This window comes from Oxyura jamaicensis, chromosome 1, assembly GCF_011077185.1.
Source record: "Oxyura jamaicensis isolate SHBP4307 breed ruddy duck chromosome 1, BPBGC_Ojam_1.0, whole genome shotgun sequence".
NCBI lineage: Eukaryota > Metazoa > Chordata > Aves > Anseriformes > Anatidae > Oxyura > Oxyura jamaicensis.
The window spans coordinates 197,803,178-197,821,823 of NC_048893.1; the positions used below are offsets into that span (position 1 = coordinate 197,803,178).

The 18,646-nt window shown below is 36.7% G+C and overlaps 1 protein-coding gene across 25 annotated transcripts in view; it reads right to left on the reverse strand.

Moving 5' to 3' along the window:
* DLG2 (discs large MAGUK scaffold protein 2) overlaps positions 1-18,646 on the reverse strand; it is a 1,027,745-nt gene that overhangs the window by 408,531 nt on the left and 600,568 nt on the right. For all 25 annotated transcript variants that reach the window (XM_035343430.1, XM_035343450.1, XM_035343455.1 and 22 more), the window contains one exon: positions 10,980-11,033. In XM_035343430.1, the coding sequence (XP_035199321.1) occupies positions 10,980-11,033 (54 nt within the window). The remainder of the gene's footprint in view (positions 1-10,979; positions 11,034-18,646) is intronic.

Sequence of the window (18,646 nt, forward strand, 5' to 3'; positions counted from 1 at the left end):
TCATTGAATTCTTTTGGTTTCTTATCTTCCTTTATGTTCCTCTAGCACAAGTACTGAAGGCTAAACTGTACTCTCAGTAGCACTGGTGCAATCCCACAGGTGCTATTGGGCTTGTACCAGTGTAACTGATCTTACATTTATTCATCTGTGAATGCAACTACACTTGCAGGAGGGAGCAGACTTGAAAAGGTAATTAAGATAACTGCACAAATAATAACAATAAATAATAAGAAAAATAACATAAATAATAAATATTCATATTTACAAAAAAACGTATGCATTCCACAGAAACATAATTTTATGCATGAATTACCTGCTTTACTAGTACTTTTACAGCAACAGAAAGATTCACTATTTCTCTTAAAATCTTGGAAGACTTTTTAGTATATGTAAGGGTAGGAAGCCACAGTCCTTTTTACTCTATAACGAAAAGCATAGCAGAACAGCTCCCTTATGCCCAATTAATTTTGCTGCAGGAAAAATAAATAAATTAATTAAAAAGACAATCTGGATGGTTGCAACATTCAAGGTGGTTTTCTGCTCTTCCTCACAAGCTCAGAGAAAGCAAAATAATGTAACTTCTTGTTCACAAGGATTAACAACACATAGCAAATATAGCAAAACTTATGACCACCTGACTAAAGACCAACTTGTCTTATCCATGAAATCAGCCCTCTTAACACATGAGAATGGCTCCTGGACTTTGGTCTCACGTTTGAAAGAAAGATGGACAATGTTATATGAATAAAATATTCCATAAACTATAATTAATTTATGTCCTTCTACATGAAAACTATATGCCTAGAGAACAAAAGATGAGCAATTCTCTGACTTCTTTTACAAATAAACTTCAAAGAAATACATAATGACCGAAAGAAACAAAACTGTATTGAAAGCACCAGCTGCAAATTATGTTTGTCCTCCTCTGGGGGAATAACAAGAGGTCATATGAACAGTTGGAGACTTTTACAATTTACAGAGTAAGAAAGGACAGAATTAATACAACTGCAGTCTACTTTTACTAAAGAGAAAGATGATGGTGAAATCAGAGTGAGTAATCAAACTTGTACTGCACACATTATTTTAAAAATAATTATAGCTCAATAGTTTCAAGATAAACACAGTATGTTATTCTCACCGTTCTATCACCTTTGCAAAGTTTAAGTCCTGATACTGGACATTATACAAGATTAATTTTTTAAGACGAGACTACTACCCAATTAATCTTTGTAAAGAATGAAACAATTACATTTGCCAAGGTCCAATAAAGAGAAGTTTTCTGCCTAGCTAATATAAAGCATTGCATATTCAGTCCAAACAATATATGGCTAAAAAGAATCTGAAGTTTTAAACTATTCTCATCTTCATGCAGAACAATTTAAAAGCATATATCACTAGACAGCTGATAATGTGCCAATGTAAGATTAAAAAACAAACAAAAAAATGCACTTCAGTTGTCATTTGTCATTATTAATAATCTTCAAAAAGTGGAAATTTACCTCCTTTATGCATCTTTACTTTCTATGACCCTCAAACTAAATCAACCTTCTACAGAAAATTATGGGAGTCGGGATTTTTAATATCAAGAAAACAGATGTTATCTGTAGTATATTTGGGTTTGCTACTGTATGCAGAAAGCTAGGTCATCTAAACACTGATTAAAAATATAATTTACCATTGAGGCTGATTCATCCATTCACTGCATTAAAAGTGGCATCTTTTTTTTTATTATTTATTTATTATTATGTAAAATGTGGATTAAAAATGAGTCACACTCTAAAACAGTCAACACTCATAATCTGCAAGAGCACAGACTTTGCTTCAGAACATTTCCTGAAACTGTGCTGAAGGTCTGTTCGTTTTACAGCACAGATCAGTTAAACCCTGGCTAAAAATTGGGGAAAATGAGAGTGAATTTCAGTTGTTGATTCTTCATTTTTATTATAGTAAGACCATGTTCATTCAGATTTGTTTTCATTGTTCTAGGTAAAGAATAGAAATACACTGAAAATATTCTTAAAATTTTAAATCAGTTAACATAAATAATGTTAAAAAACTCTACTATGAAAAACTCCAAAGGAAAATGTAAAGAGCAATACATATCAGATTATAAGGGAAGGAAACCTTTTCTAACCAAAGAAAATGCAAAATGATGCATTATGTACTGCCAGGATAACAACAAACTTGCCTCGGCTGAACTTTAAGAGTACTTTGCAAAGCAAAACATAAATCAATTCTAGACATAAAAAAATAAATATCCTTGAAATTGCAAAGAAATTTTCTTGTACAAAGAAATTCTGGATATGTCTTTGGATTGAAGCATCACAGAAATTAAGCCCTAACATTTCAATAAAATAAGAAACCAGTATTGTTCTTTTCCACTTTTCAACTAAATTTGCTTTCTATTCAATACTGAGCACGTTATTTCTCTTTACTTCTCAGGTTATCCAAGGTCAAAGTAATACTCTTATCTCTGACAACAGCATTTTAAATTTTGCCTATATAATATCTGAAATCCTTCAAAATGAAGTCTTATGGAATGTGAAAGCTCTGTCTGTCCTTTATCTAATTGAAACTATTAAGATAATGACACCTGTACTAACTCTTCATTTTTGAAAACATCTTTCAGTTAAGGTCTACACCTTTCTGAAACAGTGAAATTTATCTGCAAGTGTAATTGTCTGAAACCACAAAGAAATTAAGTCTACAGCTAATTATTCACATGTACTCATCATGCTGTGTTTCCCACTTCATTTCAGAACTGTGATTTCATGACAAAGAAATTCAGAGTGAAGTTAATGCCATGAAAAAATAGTCCTGTGTACTTGAACAGCATTATCAACTTTTTAATTATGTTTATTAATTATGCCTTTTATGCAAAAGAATAACATCTTAAAATAAAATAAACAAACAAACAAACAAACAAACAAAAAGCATTTATGGAAGACAATGGGTTTGACGACTTAACACCATGAATTGTACTATAAAAGCACAATTTCAAGAGGTTATGTTAACCATTCGATCCTCGCAAACCCAGAGACTCTACCAGTTCTAGAAATACTAAAAATACAGTAATGTTAACTCTGGGTCTGTAGTGTAATATATCAAAAATGACACAAAAGTAGAATCTAATTCAAAGCCAAGGAGAGCATTACAAAGCCAAATTCAAACTATGTTTAGGTCAGTTTGGGTGATGCAATTCTAGGCTGACTCAGATCTCCAAGTGGTTCAAACAAGTCTAATAGACAAGGTCTGCTCTGAATTCTGCAGCACATACTGACCTCATGGATTAATTCTCTTAGATGATTTAAAAATGAAGTATAGCTGGGGATAGAGGAGGGGGATGGATATACAAGTATATTAGACTTTTCTCAGAGAGAGAAAAATAACTGTTTAGAGCCATTCTGGCTTCCCCACAGTAGAGGCTACAGGGATAAGAGGAGTAGCCCAACAGACACAAATGCACAGGGCAGAAGAGTCGTGAAACCAGAGAACTGTACTACATTGCGGGGCTTTATTTCAGACTAACTTCAGTGTAGTCCAGGGCACTGACTGTCTGTTAGTGATCAAAGGGTATCCAGAAGCCCATCTTCCAGTTTAGTTTTCTGTCACAAAGTCTACTTCATGAGCTCCATCATGTGAACTGAAGACTGGTAAATAAGGACAAAAGGAAAAATTGCTTCTCAAGCACACCCATGATCTGGGACTAAAATGCTAAAATATGTGCTCTGTAAGTAGTCCAAATCCAAAAAGTAGGAGGCATTACTTATGTATTTTCTCTGCTCTGGCCACCTGAAGCAGCAGGACATGGACAAGTGTATGAGTTGCCCTCTTTGCAGTTCAATAACCTCTTCTCTCCCAGTCTGTTAATGGCAAAGTTTCAATCAAATGCCTACAGGAAGAGCCTCTTGATTGAATCTAAAGGCCAGGGTTATTCACAGGCAATTGAAAATGGGAAGTATTAGGCTTCTGAAGAATAAAAGTGTGAAGAAGTAATTAGATACGTGACTAAGGGATGCTTTTACTTGATGGATGGACAGAATATTGATATGCATACCTACAGCCAGACACAAGGAAAGTTTTCTTCTTATTTTTCACGTAATCTGATATGCAGCACTCAAATATGCAAATTAGTGTTCATCTCTGAGAAAGATAAAATAAATCTCCTAAAATCTTGAAGTTATTTTACTTTGGAGATATGCTTTTTTTCCCTAGTTAAAAGTTATATCAATATGACAAGCTTAAATATTCAGAATTGCCTCCAGAATTCTAAAGAGAAACTCAGTAAAAACAGTGATATTTTAAATATTCCTTTCTAAAATGGTATATTTTAAAAGAAAAGGTTTGAAATATACAGGTTTTCAGGTAAAAATAAAATAAAATTAAATTAAATTAAATTAAATTAAATTAAAAAAAGGATATGAAATAGAGGCAAAATAAGTCAGATTCATAAGATCCATTTTGTACTTTTGGTATGGATTTTAGACAGTATTAACCTGTTTTTCTACTACCAATCGTGAAAATCCATTTAAGTCAGCAAATTGCAGGATGAAGGTCCTTTTAGTTATACAGGTTTCAGGATGAATTCTGTTATGTTAATTCACTAGTATTTTGTTATATAGCATCCTTTTCACTAATGATCTCAACATATTTTATAAACATGAATTAAGTCAATCTTGCCAATACTGCTATTATAAAAGAAAAATCTCTTATCCTACTACAGAAATGATGGCATGCAGAACACAGGAGTGATTACGAGTGATTACGAGGCCAAACAACAGTGTTACAATTCAAGGGCCAAAACAGAGAAGCCAAGCCAATAGAGGTTATAAAAGCTAGCATAGAGCTCTGCCTCATTTAGCTCCTTCACTGTAATCCACATTAAGTGACAGACTGAAAGATGAGTATAAACAACAAACAAACAAAACTGGTGTTTAACAATCTGGAAAATATACGAGTCATTCAAGATAATGAGATGTGCAATCTAACTTCCAAAACTATCATCAAACTGTTTAGGAGGAAGCAACAAATTTATTCAGATGATAAGTAAATGGGCAAATGCATATACATATTTATATGTTTATATTTGTATTTAGTTCATATATTTTAAAACACAAATACAAAATTCCCAATTCCACGAGCTCCCTAGCTTTGCAAAAATTCAGATCCTAGCTTTTTAGACAAGAATTTCCTTTTACTCCTCTGTTACTCTTCTCTTCAAAAATTTGCTCATCAGTCATAGTTATGTACTATATTTCATATTTGCTATGTAATGCCACATGACTTTTGTATGTAAGGCTACCTCCTTCCTCCAATTTACTTCTTTAGGTCCAGACTGTGCCTATTTCATGCTACCCAATAAAAGACTTTAGGTTACCAACTCTCTCTCAGAAATTTGCATAGCTCCCCATTTTTTTTCCAGTCAAAATAGGAAGAATTTATTTTTCTTCACAGCTTTATGTACCTCCTTTCATGTGCTAAATGCAGGTGTGTTGGCTGACTTAGCTGACAAAGGAGAAAGCTAAAACTTTTTTCTAACATCCCCATTTTGGCATCATCATGGCCTCCATACTTCCAGCACAGGAGTAACTGCCCCAGAACAGCTCTGAGCTCTTGGTGTCCCTAAGCACAGATCCAACAAAGCATCTTCATGGCTGTGCTCAGGCATGTAAATAAACATATAAAATAAGCCAAGGATTTGATTACAGCTCACAAAAAACAAACCAAAGTAGTCTGAAAATTACTTCTTTGGGAAACAAGAGTATCTGCACAGAACTCAAGCACAGGCAGCACAGTTAGCAAAGCAAAACAATAAAATAATGACAATGATAATAATTTGGAAGAACAATAAGAGACTGAAGAAATAGAAGGAACTCACTGGGAACAGAAGGAGAATAAAGTATGTATTTCTTAGCTCTTATGTTTGTGAGAAGGTGAGGGGAGGAAGGGAGCAACCAATGTACCTGAGAGAATTTAAGATTAACATGAAGCTAAGATGAACAGGAAATGACAAAATAAATGGGAAGGTTCACATCAACTTCTGAAATTGATGCAGTAAAGCCAGCCTTATAGTTACTTTTCACTTAACTTTACAGCATATTGGAAACTCAAGAATAAGTAAGGCTTATTCTGTGCAGCAGAGAAACTGAGATGATTCATACAGTATTAAATTAATGCTTCTCATTATACTAAAAGATCTAAAATTTACAGCCAAAGAATTAAGAACAAACAAACTCCCACAAATGTTTAATTGTGCTTAAAATGCCACAGAATAATTCGTTTTGTACCATCCAATCAATTTATTCCCACATCCAAAGCTTGGCAAGCCAAAGTTTTCAAGTCACTGAACCTAGAAACAAAGCTAATTAACAGTTTCTTCTGTTACTTGCTGCAGGCCCAAATTATAAAGAATAGCATACATTATAGTAGAATAAGGCCTTTTCTTTTATCTCATTTAAGAAAAGTATATTGATGAAAAACAGTCTCTCACAGGATCATTTTTTTTCAGCTGTTGAGTTGAAAGGTTTGAAGAATGTCAACAGTATAAAAAGGTTTAATTACACAAACTGAAATCATTATATTGTTAATGAGACAAATCACACTGTTTACCAGTTCTATACCAACAGTAAAAATTAAATTTATATCTGGTGAACCACTGGAAACATTACATTTGAAAATTCTTTTGGGATGGTAGTCATTGCTATGAGGCCCTCTCCTTCTGAAAACACTCAGGAATTTTTGGAAGGACAAATAGCAGTGTTCTTATTGAAATGGAAATGCATTGGATCTATATTGCATAAAAGGAAACACTGAAACAGGTTTCTTGTGCTGCTGAGTCAAGCATTGAGTGATATCATAAGAAGTCTCCATCTGGTATGTAAAACACTAAAAATAGCCTGAGTTTATTTATTCATCTATCTGACTCCATTGTGGCTAGCAATGGCAGAGAAAAGTAAGAACAACCTATTTACCAGAATTTGAAAATGCAGGTTTATTTCAGCATTTCATGTTTGGAAATAAATGGATTGCTTAACTTTGTTAAATACAATGAAAATTATATTTAGATACTATAGAAAAAATATATATTTAGAAAATTATAGATTTGATAAAGGAAAAATATATATATTGTTTTAATACAGTTTTTGAAATAGGATGGAGAAAGTATTTTTAAAGCCCGGGTTTCATGAAAAGCATCTTACATAAGATATCAGTCAGAAATAAAAAAACAGTTATGTCAAAAATTTTCACAAGTTGTAACACTTGCATATCATAGAATGGTTTGGGTTGGAAGGGACCTAAAAGATCATCCAGTTCCAACCCCACTGCCATGAGCAGGGACACTTCCCAGTAGATCAGGTTGCCCAAAGTCCTGTCCAACCTCACCCTTATATATCCATTTGCTTTTATCTATTTATTTTTTAACAAGTTAATTTAGAATTACTCCAATTTGTGGAATGCACATTCCAAGGAAAGAACTAAAGGACAAGTACCCAGGACTAGAGAAAAACAGGATATGAGGAAAAGAATGTGGACATAGGAAATATGGTCCAATTGTTAAGACCTAAAATTGTCTGTCTTTTCCTCTGACAGGAGGCTTTCTGGACTCCAAATGCACTTTGAGGCATGACAACAGGAGCTGAGTATCAGGCACTTAAAAAGACTCCAGTCCTGACCATCCGTGCTGCTGGGTGTGTTAGACAGGGTACAATTATGAGAGAGGATTGGCTACTCTCTTGTCCACTTGCAGGATGGATGCATCCAGCATGGGACAGGAAATAATATAATTGAACTTAGTTTCTCTGATTCATAAAATAATTTGTACCTATAGGGGTAGACAGGATTTCATGATAATTAAAAAAAATAATAACTTTCATATGCTTTATTAACCAGCTAATGCTAAGGTTATTTACACATTCACCAGAGATGTTCCTAGACATGCACAGTCTTCCTCCAGCCATGTCTGTCCAGCCAAGTTCTGACAGTGCTAAAAAGGCAGGTGTTCAACTCATATTCAAGTTTCAAAGTAATAATTAAATTAAATAATTAAATTCTGTTTTCTCTTATCTCTAAATTGACCTGTGCGAAAAACAAAGCAAAACAAAAAACACTTTAGGTTATATCCGCTAAATGTTATTTCCTGAAAGATAATATGATTATAGCTGGATTATTATATACTTAGCTCATGGAGTTTTGGAAGACTTTCCTCTGTCTTCCCAAATATTTAAGAGAGTGACAAGCCTCTCTAACACCTACATGTTATTATATATGTGCTGTACTGGGTCTCTCTGGGATGGAGTTTTCTTCATAGCAGCCCACGTGATGCTATGATGCTTGTGGCTGAAACAATGTTGATAACACACCGGTCAGTGATTTGGCTACTGCTGAACAGAGATTACACATCATCACAGCCTTCTCTCTTCCCCACTCTTCCCTTCCTCTCCTGCAGTGGTTAGGCTGGAATAAGTCCTGGGAGGTGACACAGCCAGGACAGCTGACCCAAACTGACCAAAAGGATATTCTACATGATATGGCATTTTGCCCAGCAATAAAAACTCAGGGAAAGGAAGAGGAAGGGGAGGATGTTTGTGGTTATGGCATTTGTCTCCCAAGCAACTGCTACATGTGCTGAAGCCCTCTATTCCAAGAACTGGCTAAACATCTGCTTGCCAATGGGAAGTAGTGAGTGAATTCCTCTTTTTGCTTTGCCTGCATACATACCTTTTGCTTTCCCTATTGAATTGTCGTTACCTCCACCTATTTGTCTTCTTGCCTTCCTTCTATTTTCTTCCCATCCCATGGGAGAGGGGAGTGAGAGAGGGGCTGGCTAGGTGTTTGGCTGTTGGCCCAACACATGGGCCAAGGTTGTCAGTAAACCTGTTTTTCACATGCTCACCTACTCAGCAGGGGACTCGCATAGAAGCAAACATGTCTCTGGCTCAGCAACTACAGCACCTTCCTTGCAGAGGAAATACCACAAAATGAAACTAAGCCAAACTAAACTGAACCAGTCCTGGGAGCATGAAGAAGAACCCAGGTCTCCCAGCCCACTCTCCCAAACATGAGGCTGGAGGAAGAGGATGTTTGCCCATATGTTTTTCTTTCTCATTCCGGAGAATGTTCAAGCATATAAATCTTGATCAGAAAGAAATGTCTATTTGTAAATCAAAGACCCCATGTCCTGTGGGGCACTGTGTTGGCCTGGACTCCACAGATAGGTTTCACCTTGACATTTATTATTGACTAGTCTAAATAAGCCCCTCTTTGGAAGCTCTGTTGTGCCCCATTTTTAAGGGACATAAATCTTCCCATATACTGGGTAAGAGAAGGTGACTAACTCAGAATTGTCTATTTTTACAAGTACGTTCTGTTTATTTATCTAGTTCACATCATGCGTTGGAGACTGAAGCAGCCCACAGGCACTTTTCAGTCTACTGTCAATATTTCTCTTGAATGTGTTTTGTCATGTTACTGCCTTTTTTTATTTTTATTTTTTTATAAGAAAAAGGGAGACTAGTATAAAAGTAGTATAAAACTGTTTAAGTATCAATAGAATGTGTTGTAAGAATAAATCATATTGATCAAACATCTTGTCACTAGTGTAATGCATTTGTATGTAGGAATTCTAACACTGTAACTGTGGTTTGTCCTGGGCACAGGTCCAGCACTGGAAATGAGAACTGGGGCTCACAATGTCCTTCATGATGGACCATAGAGAACAGTAAGTGTAAAATGTCTCATTAAAACAGAAGAAAAGCCAGACCTATTGGAAGTGAGAGCACAGCAGATGGTTCTGATGTTAAGAAGGAAAACTGAGACTTCAAAATGAAACTAGGAAATTGTTTAAGAAAGTTTGATGCAAGTGAACAGGGAAATTTTATTTAACTTTTCTGCCCTTCCCAGTGGCTGAAATTCCCAACATGGGTTTAAGTTCTCTTCTGCTTTACAGCAGTGTCATTGTTCTAAATTGCTCTTGGCTATGATCTTTACAAGTGTTCTACACAATATTTTCTAAGTTTTATAAATTGTCAGAAACAAAGGTGGCAAGGATAACTCTCTGAAACTTCTCATCAGTAAGCTTTTGTAAGACAGAAACCAGTAAATGAATAGTGTAGGTGGATAAATAATTAGATTTATACATTGGAACCATAAGAAACAGCCGGACAACACCCGACAGATGAGAGACATTAATTAGGAGCTTTAAAAAGAGCACTAAGAATATACAAGGAGATAGATTAGATACTGGCTGGCTAACTTCATACTACTTGCTTTTCTTGCATGCAATCACTTAAGCCTGTTACTTGCCTTATTATTTATCCACTTTGTTTTTCTCTCTGTCTTTTACCTTCAACTATGGTTGCTTTTAATTTCTACAATTACATCATTATCAAATGCAAGCAAAAAGCAGATTTTTTTACTTTAGTAAAAACATGTATTTATTTTAAGGTAAAATTCTTTTTATTATAAGCCATAAAAATAGAAGCCTTGTAAAAATACATTAATAACAACGTATGAAAACATCTAGTTTGTGCTGCTATTTGTCATGTACAGTTATTATCTGTAAAAAGGGATATATAGAGAAAAATTAAGAGCTGTTTGCATCATTTTAATATTATACCATGAATCTAGAATCTTAATAAACTACAAGTGTGTATGCTGCTCTAAAAAGGAAATATTAATGCTCTCTGTTACTAGTAAAGAGGAACGACTTAATGAAATCACATTTTTTTCAAAGAAAGGCTAGTTTTAGTAAGTTACAGTTCATGTGCTGAAGTGTCAACTACAAATTACGTGCTTATAATGTTATAATTCACCTGAGTACAGTTATTATTCCTGATTTCTTCTTCTAGAAATGAATAAGCGGTGTTACTTTAAAAGAGACTATTAATTGAAAGATTTGTTTATAACTTCTATCCAATACTGATTAGAATTTATTTGGAAAAATAAACAAATTATATATATTATAATAAATTGATACTTACATAAGGGATTGTGTCCAAGGTGTCTGTGTTGACAATTATAGGGGCAGGGCTTGCCTAAAAGAAAAAAAAAAAAAAAGAAAGAAGTAAAAATCTGAAAATCTTTAATATTGAAATTTAATTAAATTTAATTTTTTCAACTTTTAATTAAATTAAAAGTATATATATAAAAGCCTATCTACCCATTGAATCATAGAATCATAGATCCCTGAATCATTAAGGTTGGAAGAGCCCTCCGAGATCATCTGGTCCAACCGTTACCCTACCACCAATGTCACCCACTAAACCATGTCCCTAAGCACCACGTCCAACCTTTCCTTGAACACCCCCAGGTACAATGATTCCAGCACTTCCCTGGGCATCCCTTTTCAATGCCTGACCACTCTTTCTGAGAAGAAATGTCTCCTAATTTCCAACCTGTACCTCCCCTGCTGCAACTTGAGGCCATTCCCTCTAGTCCTATCACCAGTTATCTGCAGGAAGAGGCTGACCCCCAGCTCCCCACCCCTTCCTTTCAGGTAACTGTAGAGAGCAATAAGATCTCCAACGAGCCTTCTCTTCTCCAGACTAAACACCCCCAGTTCCCTCAGCCACTCCTCACAGGACTTGTGTTCCAGGGCCTTCACCAGCTTCATAGCCCTTCTCTGGACATGTTCCAGGGCCTCAATGTCTTTCTTGTAGTGAGGGTCCCAAAACTGAGCACAGTACTCAAGGTGCAGCCTCACAAAAGCAGAGTACAGGGGGATGATGACCTGCCTGGCCCTGCTGACTACAATATTCCTGATACAAGGCAGGATGCCGTTGGACTTCTTGGCCACCTGGGCATACCTCTGGCTCATGTTCAGGTGAGTGTCAGCCAGCACCCCCAGGTTCTTTTTCTCTGAACAACTTTCTAGCCCCAAGCCTACAGTGTTGCATGGGGTCGTTGTGACCAAAATGCAGGACTCACATCATACAACAGCATATAACATTGGATTCTGTTCAATCAATTTAGGATGAGGGAAATAGATTCTCAGCCTCCAAATCACAGCTCACTGCATTGTTTCTTTTCAAGTTCAATAGGCTTTGGATCACATCCATTCTTTTGAGTAGAACTATAGGAAACAATGTATTCAATTTACAATTTAGGCAATCTTGGGGGTGAGGGTTATATCTTCCCTTTCTTTAGAAGTCCACTTTTTGTGTTTATGAAAAAACAAGATGATCAGTTGATCTTTCTGGAATATAAAACTCAACATTTTGTATGCTTATACTACTTATCTATATCACTATGTAGTATACGTATATGCATGTATAATATGATATTTTTATCAAAACTGTATAACTTGACTGTTTCATGTGCAGTCAGTTTATGTTGAATTTTGTGAATCTGTAAAGCTGCACAACCTGATCTTTAGCTTATTGATGAAACCCATATCCATGCTGCTTTCCATTAACCCAAAATGTCCTGAAACCTCTTCCCCGTCCCATGCTGGGGTTTGGTGGTGGTTATTGAAGGCCAAGCTCTGATTTGACCCATCTGCATAACCTTGGTTCAGACTGGAGAAAATTACAGAGCTGTGATAAAGTATATAGTAGAGCCACACACTATAAGTAAAATGTCAGAGGCAGAACTGCTGAGATGGAGTTCATAACAGCTCTAAGACTCAGGAGGAGGAACACCAACATGTTGTCAGCCCACTACAACAAGTGATGTAGGGCAACCCTTCTCCACCTGACTGATGCCTGCTTGGTCAGCAAAGACCTTTTGGATGTCACATGAAGCTACTCCTATGTACTAATGCTTAGCCTAGTAGCTCATTAGTCCTATTTATCTATTTGTATATTAGCCAATGAAGGACTGCCTATACTTTAAAGCTGCAGAAACTGCAGGGTCTTTTTGTGCATGAGTGCTATTGAAGACACCGGTCATATTTCTATTGTGAAATACTCACTGCAGGGTTTTAAATGGCTTTAAACTAAAAGAGGATAGATTCAGTTAGACATTAGGAGGATATTCTTCACTGTAAGGGTAGTGAGGCACTGGACCAGGCTGCCCAGAGAAGCTGTGGATGCCCCATCCCTGGTGGTGTTCAAGGCCAGGCCAGATGAGGCTTTGAGCAACCTTATCTGGTGGGAGGTGTCTCTGCCCATAGCAGGGGGTTGATCTGGGTGGTCTTTAAGGTCCCTTCAAACCCAAACCATCCTATGATTCTATGATTGTACGATCTCAAACCTAAGTAACATAACCTGAATTAAGAATATAATATTAATTAGCGCAATAATTTGAATGTTTTGAGGATATCACAGTTTATTTTCAATTATGTAAGATTCTTCCCAGTTATTGTGAGATAATTCTATGTTCAAAGAAATTGTACATTATTGCACAAAAGCCACTGATGATAAGGCCATTATTTTTATACCACTGTGCAAGCTGCAAGCAAAAACTGAAAGTAAAATACATATAATATCCATTATCATAGTAATGTATAGTTTAATACTAAAGATGCGTAGTATCTGAAAAGATGTTTCACAAACACACATACACACACACATTTATTCTCGTTGTGCCCCATAACACTGGACACTTTGAAATAATAAATAAAAGCTGAAAGTCATTTGATTATAATATTTTTAGCTTTGGGCATATGGAATGATATATAACTCTATTATCACTGAAGGTTAAGCAAGGTTACTTTTTTATAATCTTAGCCTACACTACTCTAGAGTTCAATATACTTGAACACTGATACCTTTGCTACAGGAAGAAAAAGATTAATTTTGACAATATTCTACTGTCTACCAAATTTTGTGTTTCATTGATTTTATCTTTTTTGTATTTTGATTTACTGTGAAAAGCTATAATACCAAATATAAACAAAGTTTTCAATCTTCAGAATGAAAGTATCTTTCCACTGTTTTAAAAAACAGTATCCATTAAATAACAATCTTTCAGAAGTTATTTTCCAAAGCATTCCTATACTATACTGATTACTTCTAACTCAATTTAGGAACAAAGCTTTACATCCGTATCAGATTTTCATAAAAGAATAGCAATTTTCACAGAATCACAGAACAGTTTGGGTTGGAAGGGACCTTAAAGCTTAGCCAGATCCAACCCCCTGCCATGGGCAGGGATACCTCCCACCAGACCAGGTTCCCAAGCCCCATCCAGCCTGGCCTTGAACACTCCCAGGGATGGGGCATCCACACCTTTTCTGGGCAACCTGCTCCAGTACCTGAGTAAAGAATTTATTCCTAATCACTCACTGATCAACTGCTTTCAGGACTTTCACAGCCTTGCTAGGTCCCAGTTTCAGTCCCAAACTTCCTCACTAAGAAGAGTTTTCTTATATCTGGTCAGAATTTCCCCTAATGCAACTTGTGTATGGAGGCTCTTGTACTTCTGAGTATCTAAGAGGAGCCTGGCTTCATCTCCTTTCCAGCCAATATCACAATCCCCCTATCCAATCCCCCTTATATGCTTGAAGACAGCAGCTGGATTCCTCCCAAAAGCTCTTCTTTTCCAGGGCAAACAAACCAAGCTCTCCCACCCTTTTCTTGTACAGTCTGTGCACCAGACCCAGCCCCTGTTCTGTGCTCCAACACCTTGGTCATCCTCCATCCAACATGCTTTGGCATACTGGGAAGCCTAGGAACAGGCACAGTACTTTGGATGCAGTCTCGCAGATCTGAGGAAGCAGCCAGCCCTCAAACCTCTGGCGAGACTTTTACTAGTGTGGCCCAGTCTGCTGTACTGCAAGGGCACACGGCTGACTCATGTGCAACTTGTCATCCACTCTGAAAAGCTGCTGCCTAGCCAGACTGTGCCTGGCCTGGCCTGCTGCATGTTTTACTCTGTCCAGGTGTAGGAACTCCTGCCTACTGTCACTGAACTTTATGAGGTTCCTCTCAGCTCATTTCTCCTGCCTGTTGAGATCCCTCTGAACAGCAACTGAAATAGCTAGTATACCATCTCCTCTGCCCAGTCTGATGGTATCTAAAACCTTGCTAAAAACTCTACCTGATCATTCTGGTTATTAATGACGAGATTAGCACTAGCACCATTGTCAATTCAGCAAAAACACCACAAGTAAATGGTCAGCAGCCAAACCACAGACCACCAAACTGCTGACCACTACCTTTTGGGCCTGGTGGTCCAGCCAGTGTCCCACACATCTTCTAGAACACCCCTCCAGTCTCTCTCTCTCTCATTTGGCTACAAGACTGAGAATTTTAGCTGAAAGCTTTGCTAAAATCAAGGCAAAATGCACATACTACTTTCCCCTCTTCCACAGAGCTGGTCATCTCATCATAGAAAGCTGTTGGATTTGCAAGGCACAAATTAGCCTTCATAAACTGATCTGACTTTTTCTAATCACATCCCTCTGTCCATCAAAATCCTTGTCAAGGCTTCCTGGTGGTACCTACCAAGATCTTTCCCTTGTTAGCCTCCTACCTAACCCTGACCCCAGGTTCTCACCTTGCCCATCACCCCTTACACAGCACAAGTCTGAGCATGTAAGCTGCTCCTTTGAATATCAGTGATCCTCCCCTGACCCATCATCTTTCCTACCTAGCCTTCCTATAGCACCTGTAAGTAACTGTCTTTCAAGCAAGAATACCATTCAGGGTTCATTTTAGCACAATGCTTATTGTACTCTTTACTAATTGAAAAGTTAAATTCAGCTTTCAATGATAATTTTCTCCTTCCAAGATATTCATCGCAATCAGACAGATGAGCATAAGATTCACAGAGCAATATTTCCAGATGGATATAGCAATTATAGCCACCCACTGTGTGTATGTGTGCATGCATGCACATGTGTGTATTCATGCATGCATGCACATGTGTGTGAGATAGTGACTCTGTGTTTGCTGTTTGGACTTGTTTCTTGGTTTTGGACGGAAAAACAAACAAACAAAAAACCAACAACATTCTGTCCTGGGGACTCTATCATATGGTAATTTGAAGAACACTGACCTCCTGAGCTACAACACTGCATTTAATAGAACTACAGGAAACAATTCTGATTTTGTTAGTTGTGTCACATTTGTAGATCACTGCAAGTAAAGCAGGAGGTTTTAATCGTGGAAGGTTGAGAAGACAGTTTGCAAGCACTGGAGAGAGCCCTAAATATTGTGCTAACCATAGAGTACACAACGAGATCAAAACAGTCCAGTAATCTTAGTGAAGTTACTCAAGGGATTGGTCAAGAGACAACCAGAGATGATAAGTAGCAGTCTACAAGAAGGATCTTGTTTTCTGAGATCATGGGCTATATCTACTTTGACTTAAAAACATGTCACATGCTCAAATTCACCAAATGCTCAAAAAAAAAAAAAAAAAAAAAAGATACCCAAATATTGCTTCAGTTGTGGAGAATTTTGAGAAATCCAACATAGCAGTTCATCAGCTCATCAAGAATACTTCCAACTGTGCATAAATTAACAAATGCATGCAAAAAAGACTCTAGGCTCATTCTAGAATCTCAGCCTACTGTGATCTGTCACACTATATACCTAGACATATATAAACTACCCACCCACTTTTGAGACTGGGTGAGAAGAAATGGCCTTCTAGAAGACAATGATAATGAAGTTATTCCTATCTCTGTCCCTTGATCTGCTCTGAAATCTTCAACAAGACATTTAATTGCTCTATTGCTAACTTTTCCCAGCTAAAAAACACCTCTAGCAAAGCTGGCTCAATTTGATCAAAATTTTAATAAAGATGATGGTTGGCAAGAACTAAATAATCTATCACTAGGTAGGGAGTTTTAAAAGTTTTAAATGTCTAATTGCCTAACTTGCAGGATTAATTAAAATCCATAATAATCAGTTCATGAGAGACAGCATTCTCTTAAGATAGGTAGCATGCAAAGAGCTTTCAGACTTCACAATCAGATTTTAAAAATGGCCAGAGGCCTTAGTGAACTTACTCACAATTCTTCATCTGCAAAATAAATCCAGACCAATTTCCAAAAGATGTAATTTTACTGAGTGTACTGAATTGAATGATCCTGTTTTCCCATTCCATGTCCACTTTCCTTTCTGCTCTAGTCTCTACCCATATGTAAGTATTCTTTTATGCTGACCAGGGACTGTACAGGCTACCAGCCTTATAACTAGTGTTCCCTTCATAGGCCCTTTTCTTGCCCTTGACTAGAAGCAGTGCTTTCAGCTGAGCCATCTCTGTGCTTTGAAGGAAAGGCATCAAGCTGGCAGCTGCAGTGACAGATTGGCATAGCTGCGACAAAACTTGAATAGCTTTGGGGAGAAAAAAAAAAAAAAAGAGAAAGATTTTATTTTTCTCTTTAAAGGACTCGAGCACAACAGACTTTGCTTCCACAAATATATATGAGATTGTTCTGCTTGCAGCGAATCAGACAGTCTAGTTGTTTTTCCACCAAAAGCACAGCTTAAAAGAAAGATACAGCAAAAGCACTTGAAGTAGCTAGAAAGAGAACAAAAAGGCACACAGTCTAGTTCATGAACATTTCCTCTGCTACCAAATTCTCTACAAGTATGTGACATGACTCATACCTCAGACAAAATGAACTTTCCTTCTACCTTTCTTGCTTGACTGGTTTTACTTAGAGCATTCATGGTTTTACAGACTATCCATCTTATATTGAGTCATTCTTTTTGGACCATGCACAACTCCTCATTTTAACTGTTGGTACTATGCAACGCTGTACTCAACATCAGACCATGAAACTACTCACATAGGTACAAGGTAACTGAGGCATTTTAAAAATAATGAGTGCAGCACATTACTCCTTGACCAGAAAACATTAAAATAAGCATGTGACCAATTTAATTTGAAACTATCCACCTAGCTGTGACTTTGAGTCAGAACTCTCAATTGCTCATTTTTCTATTAAGGAATGAATCTCAATCAATCTACATTATCATATTTAAGTAAACTCAAAATAAACAGATGGTGAAATTTTGAGTAATACAACAGTGTATGCATTACCATTTAAAAAGTAAATGGAGTTGTCAGTGACTTATTACCATCTTTTGCAGAGACCTGATTCAATGGACTGTATGCCAGAGTTAAGGACTCGTCTGTCAAGGTACTCAGCCCTAAATTCTAAAACACCTTGTGGAATATTCCATTGCAACTCCATTTTTCTTCAAAAATGCTAATGTGTTTTAGTAATGCAAAGTGGAGCAGCCCCCATATTTTTACAAGAACAGAGCACCTTGCATCTTTCTGATACTATTTCAGACTGTTTGAGGCCTTTAGAAGTTAACACTGATTTAAATTTATTTTATATTTTCAGAAGTTTCCTTTCACAACTGTAAGAAATAGATTCACACAGACACACAATGGGAGGAAAGATTAAATGATAATTTAGATGTCAAAACAGTAATTCTCTGGCATGCTCTGAAGCCTCAAGATCACAGAACACAGAACCTTTGTCGTATTTACAACTGAAATACAAACTGTAAGACTAAGAAGGAGAAAAAGTCATTTGCTCTTTGTTAAAAAGAAAATATAAAAGATCAGGAGCCTCTTTGATAGTCTAAAGAGTGACTTTTCAGTAAACAATCCTACCTCTGCTTAGGGACATAAAACAGAAGTCAAAAGCAGCTTTGCTGGCAAGGCTGCAGCTGTCAAGAATAGAAGAAAAATGCCTCAAGAAATCCTTGAGGTCTTTCTCTACCTACATATATAACAC